The following is a 21,580-nucleotide window of genomic DNA, read 5'->3' as shown; positions in this document are numbered from 1 at the left end:
GAAAACAACCCAATTTTCCATTATAGATGCATGGAATATTATGCATGGGAGAGTGAAAAGTAGGGAATAGATAGTACCAAATTGATGACCCCCCCCACTTTGATCTGGATTAGATGGAGGGTGGGTGGAAATAACTTTGTATATTGATACCATAAATATCAGCACTACTGTAACCATGTTACCTAAGATCTAATAAAAGAAATTTGATTTGTTAAAACCTGAGCTCCCAGTCCAGTGTCTGGCCTGTTAGGCATGGCACATGAACACATTCTGAGTCTTATGTGTGATGGATAGTTTCAGCTTCTGATACTCATCTGTTACCTTAAATCACGGAAGTTCATTATAGAAATGAAAATAAGGTAGAAAAAACACTCTATGAAAAAAATTTCAACAGTTAGTTTTGTTAAAAAAAAAAAATCCTATTTTAGCCAGGCTCAGAGGATAGACATATTGCACATCATGTACCAGACACTGGTGGGAATCAGAAAACAGCACAGAGGTCCCATTTTCAAGAATCCAAAGTGCAGTGAGCACCGCACAAGTCATCCCACTAAGATGCACCTTCAGGACACTAGGGATGTCAGTGCAGGACTTAAAGCTGAGAGCAGAGGGAACATACTGGGGGAGGTTCATTCAGCAGGAAGAGCAGAGGAGGAAGCATCATAGTCTGTCTCCTTTGGAGTGATCAATAATGTGATCATGTGAGCTGTTTTTGAGCAGAAAAACAGCATGTTTTTTTGACACGTCATGAACAGGAATAGAAGGGAGGGGCTAGAGGCCTAACAGGCTCCAGACTGCTGCTTCTGGAAGGTTAAAGACTTCCTGAGTGCTCCTTACCCACCCCTGTGTGTCTGCAGGTATGCTCTGCTCTGGACTCCTGTGGCTGACAAGGCCCATCTCCAGGCGGTTCACCCCGGCATGAGCTGACAGTGAGGAAGACAAGCCCTCCCTGGAGAGTGCCACTTGCTCCTGCAAGTCAAGCCAGTTAGCAGGTGTCAGCAGGAAAAGTAGATCTGGTGGCATAAACCACAGGAAGGAGAGAGGAAAGACAAAAAGAACTGGTCAAGAATGCTAAAATCATAGTAAGCTAAAGGTGAGGTTCTCAGGAGCCCCTTTTCTGTCCTGTCTGCTCTTTTGTAAAAGTAAGTAGACCTGGGGTGTGAAAACGAGCATGTACGGAGCAGTAGTTGTTCCCATGACTGTATGCTTCAAGAGCGGAGAAACCCTGTATCCCTTCCAGTGATGGTGAACCTTTTTGAGCCCGAGTGCCCAAACTGCCACACAAAACCAAAGAATTTCCTCAAAAGTGCCAGCAAGTCAATTAAACCTTAATAACAAGATTTTAGTATCTAAAAACTATGCCACACATGCTGCATATCTTAATTGCGGACCTTCTCGCGTGCCAGCTGCAAGGCCTTCACGTGCCACTGCTGGCACGTGTGCCATAGGTTCGCCATCTCAGTGGACCAAGGGAATTCCCTTTCTAATTTCCCCAATACTTACTGTGCCTATGCAAAAACAAACAAGCAAAAACATAAAGCCTTGCCACACCAGCCCTCCTTCCTTTTATTTTTTTCATTCTCGTGGCTATTATTTGTGGTTGTTTTTATGTTGCTGTTGCGCTTTTTTTATTTGTAGTTACTGGCCTTGGGTTTTTTTGTTGTTGTTATTACGTTTTTCTTTTCTTTTTTTTTTTTTTTTTTTTTTTTGGTTTTTGGGTCACACCCAGCAGCACTCAAGGGTTCCTCCTGGTTCTACACTCAGAAATGGCTCCTGGCAGGCTCAGGGGACCATATGGGATGCCGGGATTCGAACCACAATCTTTCTGCATGCAACTGGAAATGGCATCCACCAAAAAGTCAGACGCCTAGAGAACACAAGCTGGCACAACTTGGGACAACTGCAGTACCTGAGCAGTTGTGGCGGCCCAGGTGCAGAGCTGGAGGCCTCTCCACAGCTTATCTCTGCACTGCTGACTCCCAGAACTTGTGCCCAAGAAGATCCCTGGACAACAGCTACCCTCTCCTTGCCTTTCCTGCCCCTCAGGTGGGGACAGGCTGGGACTTATTAAAAACCCGGTTGAGAAATGCCTCACATTAGGCCACAATGGGCAAAATTACAAGACTGGAAAAGAACAAAAGATTAGCCATAACACAATTCGACTAGAAATAGATGTGGAGTTACCTCTGTTTTCCAAGGAAAGGAAACTGTTAGGAAAGAATCATTAGCTCTTCAGTAAATGACACCTGCACAGAGATGAGCAGAATGATGACTAGAACTTGGCCACAGCTCAAACCTCTTAGGAGGGATTTGGGAGAACAGGTACAGGCACAGCAGTAGCTAGATGCAAAACTGGGTCTGTTGTTACTACAAAGACTAGAGGATTTTAGGCAGTACTTAGAATGTTTGCACTCTGTTGAAGTAATGGAGAGCCTATCTCTTGTCTTCCGCTCTGCAGCTTCAGACACCATCTTACTGCCCTAATGACTTTGGAGTTCTGAACTACCCTACTTGCCAAGAGGCAGAGTCATTTTAAATTAAGGCAGATATTAAAAAGTCCCCTCACTGGCAGGGGTAGTAATAACAATGGGAACATTCTTTAATTTGTGAGACACTATTTGAAACTTGGTAATATTTCCATCTCACCATTTGATAGATGAAATTTAATCAGATCATTTAACTAAAACCAGGGTTTTTTCCTTTTTGGGGGGTGGGTGGGAAATCCTCCCAAGCAACACTTGGGGACCTGTAAGCCACTCTGGACAATCATCGGCAGTATAGGCAGATGACACAGACCTAGTAGTGCTTGGGAAGACCTAAGTTGCTAGGGATGAGACTGACTTTGACTGTGAGGCATGTGATCCAGGCCTGGAAGAGCACGATTTAGGTTTGTTTTGATTCTAAAGCCTTTGTTTTTGTATATCAGACTGAGTCTGAAGACCTCATATTCCTCATTGGGTCATTTGCCTAGAAACTTGAGACAAGCTGTCAAAATCAGTGACCACAAGTCTTCACTTCACAAGCTTACAATACTGGGCTGCTCTTTAATGTATCTATTACCACATACAGTTTGAGCTGATTTTTTTTTTTTTTTTGGTTTTTGGGCCACACCCATTTGACGCTCAGGGGTTACTCCTGGCTATGTGCTCAGAAATCGCCCCTGGCTTGGGGGGACCATATGGGACGCCGGGGGATTGAACCGCGGTCCGTTCCTTGGCTAGCGCTTGTAAGGCAGACACCTTACCTCTAGCGCCACCTTCCCGGCCCCTTGAGCTGATTTTTTGGTACCTGTCATTGTACAGCCAATTAGGTTTTAGTCTGATGCTATATCTTTATGGTTTTTCTAAAGCGTTCCAGTTCCCAACATCTGGGATCCTATTTGGTTTCTTATTCTTCATGCACTGGGTGTTCTAACCCATAATCTAAATTTTTTTTTTTTTTTGGTTTTTGGTTTTTGGGTCACACCTGGTAGCACTCAGGGGCTACTCCTGGCTCTATGCTCAGAAATCACCCCTGGCAGGCTCGGGGTACCATATGGGATGCTGGGATTTGAACCACCGTCCTTCTGCTTGCAAGGCAAATGCTGTGCTATCTCTCCAGCCTCCATAATCTGAACATAATCTGAATCTTAACTGGTCAATGCAACCAACAACAAAGGAACTCTATCAAAGAATCCTAAGCAGTAAAGTACCATATAATAAACTCTCCAAACCCTCTCCCCCAATGTAGGGAGGATTCTAAAGAATATAGCAATAGCTGATGGGACACAATGAATAAAAACTAGGCCCAAATTTGTCTAACAAGATAGTGTTATTCCATCTTTACAAAAAACATACAAGTAGAAATAAAGTGGGAACACTCCGAAAGGAACCTGAGTGATAGTAGAGGGGTTGAGACCTTGCTTGTGGCCAACCCTAGTTCTATTCCTGGCCCTGTTGTCTTTCCACATGGCCCTTCAAACCATACCAGGTGTAGCCCTGGAAGCTGCCAAGCACCACCACAGTGGCCTGGGCCACCCCCATCATACCATGGGGCCAAGGCAGCCTAAGACATTCTCAGACCTTCCCACCCGCAGCTGATTGCCAGAGAAATCCTGGGAGAGACACTAGGGCTTTCTGAGCACTACTTGGGAAATGCCCCCGCCCCCACTCCAACATGAAAATTCCTAAGACACTAAACTCTGATAAGGCAAATAAAACTTGTCCAAGAGGAGCTCATACTCACTTGAAAAGGCTGACTTAAGTAATGTAAATTACTTATGAGTGACAAGTTCATCTTAGATCAATTATAAGTGTCATCACTGTGTTGACATCAGTTAAAAATGAATTGTCTTGTGTCCTCTGGATTTAAGAGTTTAGAAAGTCATTTCTCAAAGCAGAAAATAAACAACCAGCTTGAAATGGAAATTTAATCTCAAGAGCAGGAATTAATGCTATTTCTAATGGCATATGAGACTAGGCCAAACAAATGCTAGTAAATGAACTTCCAGGAGAATTCTGTAACAATGACTCAAATAGAAAATCCATTAGTCAACACATCTGAATGGAGCTCTTATCCATGCATGATTGTAATGTGCCATGAATGGTCATTTAGAGTATAACTGGTTCATTAAACTTCACAGGTATTGAAACATGTTATGATTATATCCAAGAATTGCATTAATAAGTAGCTCCCTCATCATTAACATCTGGAACAGGAAAGTGTGAGGTGAGAGAGTTTGCAAGACTCTAATTTTCATTTGAAAAACTAGTTTCTTTGTTGTTCATAGTTATTTTTCTGAAATGAAAGGCTTATTTCAGTCATTTCTGAGTAAGTGGCTAAATCTGGAGGAGTAGGGAAGTTCGGCTCCCCAGTGCAGACACATAGGGATTTCTCCTGAGACACAGAACTGTCGGAACAGAGGGTGGCCCTGTTGTGACTCTTACTGTGAGTGGTAAACAGAATAAATAGCATGACTACAATAATGGCCACTCAGTGTTTGAGCTTCTAAGTTGACAGGTTTGCTCACTAAGCTTTTGTTCCTTTCACTCAAACATTAACACAGAGAATATCAAATAATACCAACATTATTACAAAAACACTTTTGACTGTGGATTCATGTAAAGATCTTAGGTAGGGGATTGTGGACCTCACTTTGAAAACCCTTATTCCACAGTGACTCCCAGAATAGCAGCCAAGACCTCTCGCAGGCTTATTTCTAGAATTATAAACAGCTATAATGAGGCTCAGCCTTCCTATAAGGTAAGTCACTGAATGTCAGAAGTCTCTTACTATCCAGTTCCAAAAGGCTTTGACACCTGCCAAGAGCATTCGTCTGTTAGGTGTCTGACCATGAAGAGAGATAGGCCTACTCACTCTGAGCTGCAGTCCTTCCTTCTGCACACAGTCCTTCCCTGGGCCTTCACCTGCCCTCAGTGGACCAGGGCTACGCCAGGCCTCCTTGTTGATCCCGTCAGGCTCCTGGACAACCGTGTACTGAGCCAGGTTCTGCACACAGCTGCAGCAGTGTTCTAGGGCCTGTGCCCTGGACTCACCACTGAACTGCACCCGGAACATTCGACTCTTGTTCTGTTGGACAGAGCACAAGCATTCTGAGTACCTTGTCTCGGTGCACATTACCTGTCACTTTGAGGTCTAACGAGCTTAGTGGAACAGAGGGACAGGCGTGAACAGTGCTTCTCAAAGTGAACAATGCCACATGGCAGGGGTGGAGCAGGCAGGTGAACACGGGATGCTGCTGCAATGATGTAGCATGACCAGAGTAGCCAGCCTCCAGTGCAACTGTTAGGGGATGAGGGACATTTTTTGTTCTCTTAAGGCAGATTTCCAGGGAGTGCTGAGTGATTTTGTTGCTGAAAAGGCAGCAGTAGGCCAAGTAAGTTTGGAAAACTTTTTCACATAAAAATGTGAATAAACTGTTTTTCTCTTTTATTTGGGGGGATCTGCTCTTCACGCTATTTTAGTATGAAGTCATTCAGGAACTAGCAACCAGTGAACATGGAAAAGCCCAAACTCCAAAGGCCAGGTCACTACACTGAAAGAGCAAACGGTGGTCTTTGGAATAACAATAGCTGCTTCAGTAGAAAACCAGTGGAGATGACTAAGCATAGTCTCAGTCCCCATTTTTTCTAAACCCAAATATAGAAAGCAAACTAGGTAGACAGATAAATGAGCAGTAAATCTGAAAAGGAAGACTGAGGAATAGGATAGTCAGACACTAAAAACTAGTGTACTTTGTTAATAAGCCTTTTTATCCTTAAAGAGGCCAACACTGAGATTTGGACAAATCACAGTGAAACGTTTTTAATTTGCTATTTGGCAAAAGAGCAATTATGAGTGGGGAAATTAGTTTTAAAATAAAGTAACTACATCAAACTTAACTGTTTTTAAAAGAGAACTAAAGTGTAACAGTAATTAGCCTGTGACTTCAGTAGAAGCAGTTTCCTCTTTTTTTCCATCTTCATATTCTGACTAGTTTAGGGTGTCAATTTATACAGAAGCCCAAACAGGTACTATGTAGTGTGGCCCTTCTGTAAAAAAAACTCTAGCCTAGAGTGACATTACTTTTCCTTTCACAGATATATATGTATGTGTGTGTGTGTGTGTGTATATATATATAATATATATAATATATATATCAGTTCTAGTTTAACATTAACACTTTACCCATAGTTAACAAAATCCTATAAGTTCCTAGAGGCAAAAAAAAATTCCTTCATTTTTTAATTTGAATTATTAGATAAAGTCATCAAGCAAAACTACATATTTCAGTACCTGAAAATCCTTGTCACCATAAGCAATGATGTATGTTTAGGGCAGACACTGCTACACCTTTACTGCCACTGTGTGGTTCTCTTCAATTTCCAAATTATTTCATTCTTTCTCCCAAGCATTAAAGTAATTCATTATCATTACTTCCTCAATATTGAAAATTTATGAAAAGGAGATAATAGGAAATTAGAAAATATTCAAGATATTCTAATAGATACTAGGTATAGCACACTTTTATACAACCTATAAAATACACATTTTCATATATTGAGTTTCATGTATGTTGGTTTTAGGGTTTTTTTCCCCGGGTTTGGGAAGGCTTACTCCTTCCACTGCACTCAGGGATCACTCCTGGCAGTGCTCGTAGAACCGTGTAGGGTACCTGGGATCAACTCGAGATGGCCAAATGTATTTATGTGATATGCCTATCCATTATTCTTTTTGCTCAGACCTTACATATATGTGTATTTGGTAAACTACACTACTATTTTGTAACACCAGGAGTATACTCCCATTATATTTGAGGCTGAAGAGTATCCTTTTATTTAACTTGCCCCTTGCTAACATTTATTTCCATACTTTGTCCCTATTATAAATCTCAAAGCTTTGCTCAGCACTCTTAAATATACACCTTTGTTCATACATACTTAATGCTAAGTAGCCTGGCCAGAGGATCTCTATATACTTTGGTACTAACATTACACCTAGACCCCCCTATTGTCTCCATCATGGGTGATTTTTATTTAATTTTTTGTTAATCTATAAGTTTAACAGATATTTTTAGAATTTCATTTATCTTATTTTATAAGTGAAATTGAGTATTTCTCTTATACCTCTGGTATATCATATTTTTCTTTTGCTTATTGCCATATATTTAGCTGATTCCAGCTCACCCCAGTTTGTATTTAATGTCAAGATATTTATGTGGGCCTGGAGAGATAGCACAGCGGCGTTTGCCTTGCAAGCAGCTGATCCAGGACCAAAGGTGATTGGTTCGAATCCCGATGTCCCATATGGTCCCCCGTGCCTGCCAGGAGCTATTTCTGAGCAGACAGCCAGGAGTAACTCCTGAGCATTACCGGGTGTGGCCCCCCAAAAAAGATATTTATGTGATATCTGGAATATAAAGAAACAGTAAAAAAACAACAAATGTCCAAAGGCAACTGAGAACTTGTATTTATCAGGAAGCTCATCACTACCGTGGGGGATAGGAGAGGGACTAGGATTCAGGGGCACTGAACAGTGGAGGGGAATAGGATTGGGGCTACTGAAAACAATGGTGGAGGTAGGCTGGCATTTTGGAAGGTGTTGTAATGTTTTATGCATGAAACCTTGCCATTGTCATTATTGTAAATCATAGTGCCTAAAGTAAAACAAATTTGGGATTCATACCCAATAATATGGCTTACTCCTGGCTCTGTGATCAGGGATCCCTCCTGCCAGTATTCAGGGGACAATATGGTGTACTGGGATTTAGACGCCAGTAGACCTAATGCCTACTGTTCTAGCTCCCAAAATAGTTCTTTATTTCAGCTTTTGGATAGTGGGGATCAAACCTAGGTTGGCCACATGCAAGACAAATGCCCTACCTACTGTGCTATTGCTTAGGTCCCAAAACACTTTAGTTTTTAAAAAGGTATCTATAGATAGGTAGCAATGTGGCAACAAGGGGCTAAAGGCAACACAGTGATAGGACTGATCCACACACAGTTGGGAGAGGGCTTAGAAAAGAGGACCATTGGGATCCTGGGGAGAGGGAGGTGGGTATACATTGGTGAGAGTTGTGATATTGAAATTAAGTATACAGGAAACCGTCAACTTCAATGAAAGTGTAATAAATAGGTATCTGTGAAATTCCCTCATATTATCAATTTCTATTCTAGTTATCATTATTATGCATTTGAGTAGTGAGCACAACACTATAGTACTTAGCTAAATGAAAAGCTATAAAAATAAACAATCACTGCACGTGTAAGCAAGGCAAAGGCCAGAAACCATTTGTATAAGCCCCATGGCATATATGTGAGTGTTCATTAGCATGAGTTTGGAAAGTTAGTATTTGGAATGTAGTTCCAACACATGACAGGGTAGGTTAGGTTGTCTGTCTAATAGTCTAACTGAAGGGTTTTTTTTCTATGTTTGATTCTGTAAGATTTTGATAGAATTTGAGCTTATCATTTGAAGCCAGAAATACTATTTCAGTGTGTGTGAACCCTAGATAAAACCAAGGTACTTCAAGAAAAATCTGAAAATGAGTCACATCTTCATCCTACATAGTCAATGCCCCAAGGTACCACAGTGGAAAAATCTGTTAACAGGTTAACAGAAAGGACTACATTGGAAGTTTTAGATTTCTTTTTATGCTGTAATTGAAAGCAGAGCTTGTTGCTGTGAAATGAAGTCTTCAAGTATATGCTAATAGCCAGAGACTGGACTCGAATAAATAGTCTGCAGTTTCTGTCTCCTAAGGAGAGTCCCTCTAAATTGCTGTATTTTAAATGGAGGCTCACATGTTGTATTGTTCCCATTCTACTTCAAAGCACTTAAGCACAAGTTACTGCAACTAATAGAAAATGCCTTTTTACATCGACCCCTTGAGGAAACAAAATACCAAGATGAGTGTTTGTCTCTTTGGATGACCTGATGTGGGAGGCATTAAGCCCTCTGAATTCTGATGTGGTGAACAGCATCTCCATCAGAAGAAAGGTTTTTTTATTGTCATCTTAAAGAACATTTTTTCTGCACCTCCTTTCTTTGAGGTACAGTGATTTGCAATACTGTTCATTAGGTAGCTTTATGTATGCAACACTCCAAAATCATCCTGCAATGGAACATCCCCTTCCCTCCACCACTGTCCAGTATCTCCCAGCCCTATACCCATTAGCTGAGATCAGGTCAGGTCTATTATTTGAACCAGGAGGGAGACTCTGAAGTTGCAGGGTTTGTAGCTGAGACTCTGGGGCAGGCAGACACAGGCCTGGAAGGCATCTGGAGATGGATCCCGATTGGCCCCATGCAGTGGGAGATCTCTTGGACCAGGAGGCATCCCACTAACCTGCTGGTTTAAGGTGCAGCACATGGATCTATGAGAGTTTTACTCTTCCCTCTCAGCTGCTAGAGTGAGGAAGGAAGAGAAGGAGCTGGAGATAGAGGAAGGAGGAAAAAAAAGTACAGTGGAGAAGAGAAGGAAGTTCTCCTTAGTGTCTAGAACTCTCATAAAAAGCTTTTTACCCACTAAGAGTGAATCCTACTGTAGAAATGGAGGGATGGGGAGATAAGATGTGTGGGGTAGTGAAGTACTTCACAATTTCTCTGACTCTGCTTTGAAACCAGGAGGCAATGCTCAAAAGTTATGGCCAGAAACAACCATGAAAAACTGCAGTGAATAATTGAGGATGAGAAGCAAAGTGATTGGGGGCCTAATTTCCCCTTGGAACCCTAAATGGGGAAGTCTATGGCTCCGTCAGCCTACTGGTAAGGATCATTGAGATCAGCATTACTGGAAAGTGAAAGAAGGCCACATGCAGGTAGACCTTTTACTGTCTAGTTATTTCAGTCACAGAGAAGATACCAGCCTAAGTCGAGTAATTTGCTGTGAAGGAAATGAATATTTTCCCTTCAAAATACTTTTGGTTGTCAATTTAAGCCGTGGTTATATAATACATGGCAAATAAAAGTTGCTCAAGATAGGAAGCACTAAAGGAAGCCTTTATCAGACAAGGGAAAGGGAGACTATTGGTACACTATTAATATCATCAGGTCATTAGTTCAAAGGGAAAAAAATAAGCCCATGATCTTAATAGGCATTCAAAGGAGATTTCGATAACATTTAATTTTTTATAAAATCCTGGTAAAATATTAGCAAGTGAAGAAATAGCTTGCTTGTATGGTAAAGACTATCCAATCAATAGCGAAAGTTAATCTAAACATCTCCAGCCTCCTTCTAATGTGAGGCAGCAAGATGTCAAGGGTGGCAACTCCATGTAATTACCATCTTCTAAATAATTCAGTAAGATGAGTAGCAAATATGAACTACTTGAAATAAAATTATTGTTGGCAGATTAAAAAATTACTTTTCTAGGAATTAAATGATCAGCTAAGCTAAATTTGAATTAATTCAAAAATATAATAATAAGCAGCTAGAAATATCTTAGGCATAAAGAATGCAATTCACAATAATATACACCATTTTAAACGCATTGTTTGCCTTAAAAACTATCCATGCACTATATAAAAATAAGCACATGAGGTTAAAAATATCTTATATACATGACAAATGTATATAAACATACACATTACATAAATGGAAATTTCTGTAGCATTAAATTTTACACAGAGAAACATAAGTCAAATGTAGTGGGCAGCAAAAGCTCTGCACAGGTTTTGCATACAGGAGTCTTGGACTTGATCCCTGGTATCACATTCCTAAGGACCATTGGTTGACTGCCCCATTTTTTTTTTTTAAAGAATCTGATTTTATTGGTGAAAAGGTATATCACTGCGGTCTCATGCAGGTAGTTTTTATTAAAAATAATGTTAGATTGTGATTAGAGGTCAGTGAAGATCCTTGCAAATTTATACAGCTTCTGAATTCTTTGCAGAATCTTTGGAGGGTCTATGCATCCCAGGTGAAAACTCCTTTGTCAGATATTCTTGAAGACCTTTTTCAACTTGCAGTGGATAAGCCCTTAAAATGAAGAACTCTCACCTAAATTTCAATATTATCCACTCCATGAATGATAACAGATTGGTTATTATAGCTATTTATGAAAGAAGATAATCCAAGTGATTAGTCTGCATGTTTCTTTGATGAGGATCATTCTTTAATACTGCTAGAAAGTAGAGAAGGGAGTTTTTATTTCATATTAAAGAAGAGAAAAATGAAAATCATTCAGGGAAGCATTTGAAAGGTGTGTCTTTTCAAATGACACACCTTTCAAATGTCAAAATAGATGACAGAATTGTGGACCCCACCTCCTCCGAATCTGTGCCTGGTGGGCAGAAATGACTGCATTGCCCCATCAAACAAGTAACCAACAAGAAAAGCTCTGCTGCCACAGTGTCACCTGTAAATGGGGCCTTTGTTCATGGTCCACTCACAGCATCTCTATCCTAAACATGTGCATTCTTCCCAGCAATCCTTCATCTAGTGGGGCCACCTCCCTCCACTCACAAATACACAGAAGAGGATCATTCGCCTAAGACAGTTAGCATTGCAGTATCTTACCTTTATCGTTGTTCCAAACAACAGGCAATCCATCCGTCTCACAATCTTTAACCAGTTCTGGCTGCCGACGAGTGAAAACCCTTCCTGAAACAAAACAATTAGGCAAAATTAGAAGTAGAATGCAAAAAGGAACATGAAGAATAGCTTTGGTACAGCTGCTTCCTCTTAGAAAGCTGTGGTGTGTTTGTTTATTCTCTGAGTTACGCTCAGTAGAAATGACTCACTACCACCAACTGCCATGGACGACCCTGTGAGAAGTCCTTGTGTCCAAGTGCTCTTCCTGCAAAAGCAGTATCAGTAGCTTCAACTTCTATTCCTTTTGTCAATCTTTGCATACTAAGAGCCAAAAAAAAAATACTAAAGGGAGCAGAAATATTCTTATTTTCTATTTTTTTTTACTTTAGAATGTGTAAAAATAGGACGATATTATTCCTCACAGACAAGAGTCTCTATTGCATTAGTCTTAATAGTGAGATTTCTCTTCATGAGATTTTCTTCTTCACATCCTATGAATGGAAAAACTGGAAACCCATTTGTTTTGGAATGCTGAATGGCAAGTTCTTTGCTTCAGTCCGAAATAACATGAAGGTAAAAAGACCAGTAGAGGGCATGTTAAGTCTCAAGAGGGAGACAATGTCAGGACCCATTGACTGGCCTGGAAAGATGTAGCTTATTCCCATATAAAATTAACTAATGATTATGGCTGCCAAGAAGCTTGGTTTATATCTATTTCCTGAGTTAGGCAGTCCATGAAATTACTATTCATTGACAGTTATTCCAAGGCGACAAGCCCTGCACATCATTGCTCTTCAGCCTTACAACTGTTCCAGTCCACTACAGCTAAAAAAGGCTGCTCCAGAAAGTGGGGAAATCCAACTCATAGAAAACCAAAGAATTCCTTTGCCATATAAACTCATAAAAATTTTCCCTTCTTGGGGCCGGAGCAGTGGCACAAGCGGTAGAGCATTTGCCTTGCACGTGCTAACCTAGGATGGACCACGGTTCGATCTCCCAGCATCCCATAAGGTCGGTCCACCAAGCCAGGAGTGATTTCTGAGCGCATAGCCAGGAGTATCCCTGAGCATCATCAGGTGTGGCCCAAAAACCAAAAAACAATTTTTTTTTCCTTCTCAAAGTTGAATATGATGATAGTTGCAACTTTCTTAGCAATATACATAGTTAAGAAAAACTATTTGGTTAATTACTGAACATTTTCATTAAAAAGGAGTAAGGAAGTCAATTTTAATTGATTCTAAGAGTTTCATCAACAATAGACTTCCCCCCCAATGAAAAAAGTTAGGCGTGCTCACTTCGGCAGCACATATACTAAAATTGGAATGATACGGAGAAGATTAGCATGGCCCCTGTGCAAGGATGACATGCAAATTCGTAAAGCGTTCCATATTAAAAAAAAAAAGTTAGGCAAACTCTGATGTTCTCTTAAAACTCCCTCCACCCCCTCTCTCTCTATCTCTCTCTTCCCTCCCTCCCTCCCTCCCTCCCTCCCTCCCTCCCTCTCTCTCTCTTGATTTTTGGGTCACTCACTCCCGATAGCACTCAGGGGTTACTCCTGGCAGGCTCGGGGGACCATATCGAATACTGGGATTCGAACCGCCGTCCATCCTGGATCAGCTGCATGCAAGGTAAATGCCCTACAGCTGTGCCATCTCTCTGGCCCCACCAGGAGAGTTTTTTTAGTGCACAGCAAGAAGTAACTGCTAAGAGCTGCTAGTGTGGCCCAAAAAACAAAACAAAACAAACAAACAAACAAGAAAACTAAAACATGTAGATGTTGTAATATTTTAATAAGCTGGAAATAATAAATACTGGAACCCATTGCCATCGGTGATGGGATGAAAACTTGGTTCAGCCTCTATGTGAGATGGTATGGAGATTTCTCAAAAGAGTTCAGTGTAGGGGCCGGGCGGTGGCGCTCGAGGTAAGGTGCCTGCCTTACCTGCGCTAGCCTAGGAGACGGACCGCGGTTCGATCCCCCGGCGTCCCATATGGTCCCCCAAGCCAGGAGCGACTTCTGAGCGCATAGCCAGGAGTAACCCCTGAGCGTCACCGGGTGTGGCCCAAAAACCAAAAAAAAAAAAAAAAAAAAGAGTTCAGTGTAGGACCCCCCCTCCCCAATTCACTCTGCAGTATCTATCCCAAGAACATAAAAATACTAATCTGAAAAGATAGGCACAACACATATTCACTACAGCTCTATTTACAACAGCTGAGCTCTGAAAACTAAGTGCCCATTTATAAGATAAGTGGAAACAGAAACTGTGGTCTGTTTCTTTATTCACTGTATATAGTGGAATACTACTCAGCAAAAAGATAAAATCTTACGTTTTGCTACAAGTGAAAGAAATAGAGCAGTGGTTCCCAAAGTGACCCTGGACAGTAGCAATCTTGGCAAAATTGAGGTTGCTGTCTCCTTTAAATGTACTCATTTAAAGAAACAGAAACAGAAAGATGCAAAGGGGTAGGTAAATGATAGAAGTATTCTGGCACTCTGGTAATGGGGATGGTATACCACCACAAATAAAATGGTAATTGGACTTAGATTACCAACCTCTGGGGTGGTTGGGGAGGAAGGGGAGATGGTTCTGATAAGTGTTCTGAGGAAGTGGTATAGATGAACACTGGCACTTGAAGTGGTAAAGGAGTTAAGAATAACATAATACAGGGGTTATGACACGCCTGTATACAGATGATCCCTGTGAGGAGGAGGAGGAGGAAAGATCAGCTCCTGGTGCCAGCCTGATCTCCCTCTTCCCACCCCTAACTCAGCTAAGATGTTGTAGTATCTTTACTAGGCTCCTTCCTCCATCTTGCAATGTAAATCATACATGTCCCAGCTCAGTTAGTGGCAACACTCTAGTAACTAAAGCCAACAACCTAGTGCCATGTCTTCCCCTCATTCCTTCAATCAATCTCCAAGTCTCAGTACCTGTGCCCTCACCTCCTCTCAACTGCTCTGTTACTCTAGCATTGGCCACCACCAGCTCTCCCTAGAAATACTTCCAGACCCTCCCTCTGCTCCCCAACTGTCCCCAACTTCCACTTCCTTAACCCACCATTCTAAGGCCAGGAGGTTTCTGTCAAAGAGAAGCTTGAAGTTGCTACCTTTCAACGTCAGCATTCTATCAGTCTCTTCTCTATCTTTCCAACCCCTAAAAAAATTTTTTTTTGGTTTCTGGGCCACACCCGGCGGTGTTCAGGAGTTACTCCTAGCTGTCTGCTCAGAAATAGCTCCTGGCAGGCACGGGGGACCATATGGGACACCGGGATTCGAACCAACCACCTTTGGTCCTGGATCGGCTGCTTGCAAGGCAAACGCCGCTGTGCTATCTCTCTGGGCCCTCAACCCCTAAAATTTTAAGTTCTGTAATGAAGCTGCCCTGTAAATGGCCCATGCTCCTCATAATTTGATTAAACTCTACAACTTATTTCTGAAATGGCCTTCCTTTTTCAGGGATCCCCAACCCTATTTTTATTGAAGTACTGTGATTTACAATGCTGTTAATATTTTTCTGCACATATCACTCCAACCCCCCTCAGCAGAGTGCCCACTTCTCTCCCCCAAAGTCCCAAGTATCCCCCTGACAGACACACACACACACACACACACACACACACACACACACACAAAACCCCTGAATAAACTCAGTTCTTCAGACCAACTCCAGTTCCATTGCCTTAGGCCATTCGATGCTTCCTGACTATGCTTCTTTGTATCCCACATATGAGATCACTGTGTCTGTCCCTCTCCTTCTGACCAGCTTCAAGCAGCATGATGCCATCTAGTTCCATCCAAATAGTAGCAATTTCATCTTTTCTTTTAGCTTGAGTAATATTCTATTGTGTTAAGATATGTAACATAGTTTCTTTATAACACTTACCTGTTCTTGGATACTTGGACTATTTCCAGATATTGGCTATTGTGGACAGTACTGCAACGGGGCACACAAGTATCTTTCTGAAATAGTGGTTTCAGATATTAGGGGTAGAAGCTGAAGAGTAGAATGGCAGCTCAATTCTTAGTCTTTTTCTGAGATGTCTCCATATTGTTCTCCAGAGAGGCTGAACCAGGTGACATTCCCATCAGCAGTGGATGAAGGTAACTTTAAAATCCAGCTGGGCCTCACCATTCCCCACAGGACAAAGATATCTGACTTCTCAGAATTCTATGCTTTCTCTGGAGATCTTGTGCTTAGAAAAGATAAACTAGTTATATTTCTTTACCCCTGACTTAAAATAAGGAGATCTCCATAGGCAGGGCAAGGTATGTTCTGAAAGCTCCTAATATTCCTTAAGCCCCAGCAAGCATTACCCTGTTTAGCACTACTGCCGAGGTGCACAATTTATTTTGTCTTAAAACCTCATACATCTGTTTGCCTCTTTCCTGACTTTTTATTTAAGTTCACCCATAACTAAGTGGGTCACCCTGTTACTTAAGCATATAGTACCCAACTCTTCTCCCTTCATGGTGTTTGTATGTATGCCTGTCACGATTATTTTCCAACTGTCTTTGGAAGAGGTGGGGTCGGGCTACACCCAGCAATGCTCAGGGATCACTCCAGGTAGTATTTGGGGAATCCTCATATGTAGTGCCTAAGTTCCAATTGGGGTCTACAGGATGCAAGGCAAGTATCTTAAACCTGTACTATTCTCTGACCCCTGCTTGCTGTCTTTTCACTGGAATAATCTTCATACAATGAGGTGCTTTGCTTTGATCACACAGAGTCTTCTACAGACACTGAAGAACACTTCAATAAGTTTTACTGAGTGACTAAAAGAATAAAACTGATTAAAAGTAAAATATTTCATGCTAGTATCACTTCTTTGGAGCAATGAGGGTGTAACCCCACCCTGCATTCCTACTGCGTAACCTGACCTAAAGACCCTCCCATTTCTGGAAGGGGTCTTGGGGAGATTACAAAAGGTGTAGCCTCAGGGGCAGAGGAGAGATTTGCATTTACCTGGATAAAGAGGTAGCAGGAGGCTAGATGGCAGGGCAAGCTAAAAATAGTATGCATAAATGGTTCTAATATAGAAGCCACACATGTTGGCTAGGGCATGAATAAAGCTGTTATTTCCTGAAGCCTGCTGTGAGTGGATTGTCTTCTTGCTGCCACCTGAACTTGCAGACCTGCCGGTTAATGGAGGATGGAGCCACGTGGCCGGGGCTAAAGGACAAAAGCCTCCATCTCCAGCTCCATCCAGAGGACCTCTTTATTATTTAATGCAACATGAGGGCACAAATTTATTTTTGTCTAATGACATAGGACATCTTACTTTTGTGGCCAGAGAGATAGTATGGCATTGTCGGCCACATTGACAACCTGAGCTCAATTCAACACCCCATATTGTCCCTTGAGCCCACCAAGAGTGACCCTTGAGCACAGAGCCAGGATTAAGCCCTGAAAGCTGCTGGGTATGACCCAAAAAAGAAAAAAACAACAACAATATCTACACTGAGTTAGCAGTCAAGTGATGCCCTGCAGAACACCTATTTCCATGTCTGCCATTCTACCCATCCCTCCTAGGCCCCTTTTGTTGCAAGAATACATGAGTGCAAGCACTGTGTTTGCATCTTTGCGCTGCTAATGTCTGCTAAGTAAAAGTGGGCTGCTACCTTCCAACATCCCCATAGCCTCGGTTCACACTCGGATACCCGCCACATTTTTTCTCTCCAATGCGGCGAGGTTGCCCACCTGACTTCACATATTTGTTTATATAAAGAAGAGCTTGAAGATTTGATCTTCATAGATTACAAGTTATGAGCTTTATTTTTAGGTATTACTTATCCATGTTTTCCTTGGCCATGTTTGCAAAGATAATTGTTATAACAAAGTTGAAACCAAACATGGAGGGAGGAACTGCAAGGGTTAAGACACTTTCCTTGTATACAGCCCACCTGTGTTTGACCCTCAGTGCCACAGAGAGTCCTCTGAGCCATGCCTCAGAGCTCAGAGCACAGAGCCAGGAGTAAGCCTTGAGCACCAGCTCTAAAAAAGAAACAAGCAAGTGAAAGAAGGACTCTTAATACATGTATTCAGAGCTGAGGCGGGTACTAGATAATTCCACATCCAAGATGTGGGAAGTGACCCATGCAGGGCCATGGAGTCTGTAGATAATAGGGCCATGGAATCAGAGTCGGAGGAAATTATGGGTACCTGGAGTCAGAGTTGGAAGTACAAAACTCTGAGGAGACAGAGTCAGAGTCGGAGCATTTATCTACCAACTCCACAGCCCTGGACCATGGTCTGTCCCTAACCAAATATGCTCCTCTTGAGCTGAGCTAGTTTCTTTAGTGCTTCAGACACACGCAATTGTGACTTCATCTACCAGTTTGAGCGAGAACTCCAGGAGAGGTATCATGGGTGTCGCTGGCATTTAGCAAGGTCAGTTAGTGCTAAAACCAGGCTGAATATAATCATAGAGTTTTGAAGAAAACATGGCATTTGACTTTAATGGAAATGACAGTTTAAAATGCTCACACCTGCTACAAATACCCTGAGTCAGAGGAAAATACAGTTATAAAAATAACTTGATGACTAACCTCTTGACAGTCTACCTAGTGCCCAAGCCCAGAGTACCAACGAGCTTCCTGATGACTGTGAGGGGTTTAGGTGCAGGTGATCATTCTTAAAATTAGAACCTGGCATAAGCCTCAGAGTGTGTTTCTAACTCTCTTGCCCTGAGGCTCAGTGAGGTTTAAGCTACACTGAAATGGGAGAGAATCTGTGGGGAGGGGGGGAGATGCTATGCTATTGACTAAGAAAACTGTTTGCAGAGAAAAGAAGGAAAGAAATAATTGGGATTTTTGAAAACTAAACATTTCATAATTAAAAGTTGTCACTAAAGGAGCAATTAAGATAGATAAAATCATGTAGAGCAATTTTGAGGATCAGAGTTTGAATCCTGAATTGTAGTTGTACCACTACATTCACAATACACAATATACAATATTGTTGACAAATCTGAAAGGAGACATCAATAGCAATAGAATAACATTTGGAGACCTCAACACCGCCCTGTAGCCCCTTGATAAGTCAATCAGGCTGAAAACCAAGAATATACTAGTTCTGAAAGGAGAAATGGAATAAAGTGGTCTAGTAGATATACATAGGGCACTCCATCCCCAGAAAACTGGGTACATATTCTCCAATGCACATGGTCATCTCCAGGATAGACCCATGCTAGCCCATAAAACATGACTCCATAAAATCAAGAGGATAGAAATTGTACAAACTACCTTCAGATCATAATGCACTGAAATTAGAAGTGAACTACAAACAGAGGAAAAACTTTAACACCTGGAAATTGAACAACTCACTATTGAATAATCAATGAGTCAGAGATGAAATAAAAAGGAAATCAGGGGGCTGGAGAGATAGCATGGAGATAAGGCATTTGCCTTGCATGCAGAAGGACAGTGGTTTGAATCCTGGCATCCCATATGGTCCCCCAAGACTTCCAGGAGAGATTTCTGAGCGTAGAGCCAGAAGTAACCCTGAGCACTGTTGGTGTGACCCAAAACAAACAAACAAACAAAAATTTAAGAAAGGAAATCAAAAGATTCCTGGAAACAAATGCAAACAAAGACACAAACTATAAGAATTTGTGGAAAACAGCAAAAAAAGCTACTAAAAGGAAAATTTATAGCTTAGCAAGCACACATCAGGAAGGAAGAAGGAACCTACATAAACAGCTTAATGATACAGCTTATAAAATTAGAAAATGATCAACAAAATGAACCAAAAATAAGTAGGCAAAGGAAATAATAAAGCTTGAAGCAGAGGTCAATGAAGTGAAAATCCAAAAACACAAGCTGAAAGATCAACAAAAGCAAAAGTAAATTATTTGAAAAAGTAAACAATATTGATAACCACTAGCAAAACTTACAAATAAAGGGAAAGAAACTTAATAAACTGAGTTAGAAATGACCAGGGGTAGATCACTACAAATAATACATAGATTCAAAAGGTATTCAGGCACTACTTTGAGAAGCTTTGTGCCACAAAACAGAAAATCTGGAAGAAAAGGATAAATTCTTGGACTCATAATCTTTCACAGTTGAATCAGGATGATCTAGCATATCTAAACAGGCCCATCATTATTGAGAAAATTAAAATGGTAATCAAAAGTCTTACAAAAAATAAAAACCAGGCCCAGATGGATTCACTAACGAATTCTTTAAAACCTTTCAAGACTATTACCAATCCTTACCAAACACTCCCAAATAATTTATATGAAGCTGACATCACCCTTATACCAAAAGCAGACAGAGATGCTGCATAAAAAGAAAACTACAAACAAATATCCCTAATGAACACAGATGCAAAGATCCTCAACAAAATCCTGGCAAATAGGATCAAGAAGACTTTATCAAGAAGGTCATATACCAAGACCAAGTAGGTTTCATCCCAGGAATGCAAGAATGGCTTAACATATGTAAATCAATCAACATAATACACTATATCAATGAAAGAAAAAATAAAAGCCATATGATCATATCAATAGATGCTGAGAAAGCATTTGATAAGGTCCAATACCCATTCATGATAAAAACTCTCAACAAGGAGCAATGATAGCACAGCGGTAGGGCATTTGCCTTTCATGTGGCTGATCCAGGACAGATCTCAGTTCAATCCCCAGAGTCCCATATGGTCCCCCAAGCCAGGAGTGATTTCTCTTTATAAATTTTTTTGTTTTGTTTTTGGGTCACACCTGGCAGTGCTCAGGGGTTACTCCTGGTTCTACACTCAGAAATTGCTTCTGGCAGGCACAAGGGACCATATGGGATGCTGGGATTCGAACCACTGTCCTTCTGCATGCAAGGAAATGCCCTATCTCCATGCTATCTCTCCGGCCCCAAGCCTGGATTTCTGAGCACACAGCCAGGAGTAACCCCTGAGCATCACTGGGTGTACCCCCACCAAAAAATCTCAACTAGATGGGAATGGAAGGAACTTTTCTCAATATAGTCAAGGCCATCTACCACAAGCCAATGGCAAATATTATTCTCAATGGAAATAAACTAAAAGCTTTTCTTCTAAAATCTTCTAAAAGGCTACCCCCTCTCATTATTCCTATTAACATAGTATTTGAAGTAATTGCCATAGCAATTAGGCAAGAAAAAAAAATATCAAGGGTATCCAGATATGAAAGGAAGAAGTGAAACTCTCCCTGTTTGCAGATGACATGATACTATATTTAAAAAAATTTAAAGACTCTTCCAAAAAAGCTTCTAGAAATAACAAATACATATGTATATACATATATAATATATGTATGTCAGTGATGGCTAACCTTTTTGAGCCTGAGTGCCCAAACTGCCACACAAAACGAAAGAATTTCCTCAAAAGTGCCAGCACGTCAATTAAACCTTAATAACAAGATTTTAGTATCTAAAAACTATGCGGCAATTAATTAATTGCAATTAATTGCAGACCTTCCCGCATGCCAGCTGCAAGGCCTACGTGTGCCACCATTGGCACCCGTGCCATAGGTTCGCCATTGCAGATATATAACAAAGTGGCAGGCTACAGAATTAACACGCAAAAATCAATGGCCTTC

The 21,580-nt window shown here is 41.2% G+C and overlaps 1 protein-coding gene and 1 non-coding gene across 2 annotated transcripts in view; one reads left to right on the top strand and one right to left on the bottom strand.

The window, feature by feature from the left end:
• REC114 (REC114 meiotic recombination protein) overlaps nucleotides 1–21,580 on the bottom strand; it is a 94,038-nt gene that overhangs the window by 10,247 nt on the left and 62,211 nt on the right. Inside the window, exons 3-5 of the mRNA XM_049778429.1 lie at nucleotides 11,999–12,082; nucleotides 5,363–5,568; nucleotides 2,842–2,868 (exon numbers count right to left, since the gene is read on the bottom strand). Coding sequence (XP_049634386.1) covers nucleotides 2,842–2,868; nucleotides 5,363–5,568; nucleotides 11,999–12,082 — 317 coding nt within the window. The remainder of the gene's footprint in view (nucleotides 1–2,841; nucleotides 2,869–5,362; nucleotides 5,569–11,998; nucleotides 12,083–21,580) is intronic.
• On the top strand, nucleotides 13,301–13,407 carry LOC126026866 (U6 spliceosomal RNA). Its single transcript, XR_007502078.1, has one exon. It is a non-coding gene; the product is annotated as a U6 spliceosomal RNA (small nuclear RNA).

The sequence above is a fragment of the Suncus etruscus genome, chromosome 1 (genome assembly GCF_024139225.1).
Source record: "Suncus etruscus isolate mSunEtr1 chromosome 1, mSunEtr1.pri.cur, whole genome shotgun sequence".
NCBI classification, from domain to species: Eukaryota; Metazoa; Chordata; class Mammalia; order Eulipotyphla; family Soricidae; genus Suncus; species Suncus etruscus.
This window is presented reverse-complemented; position numbering and strand designations above follow the sequence as displayed.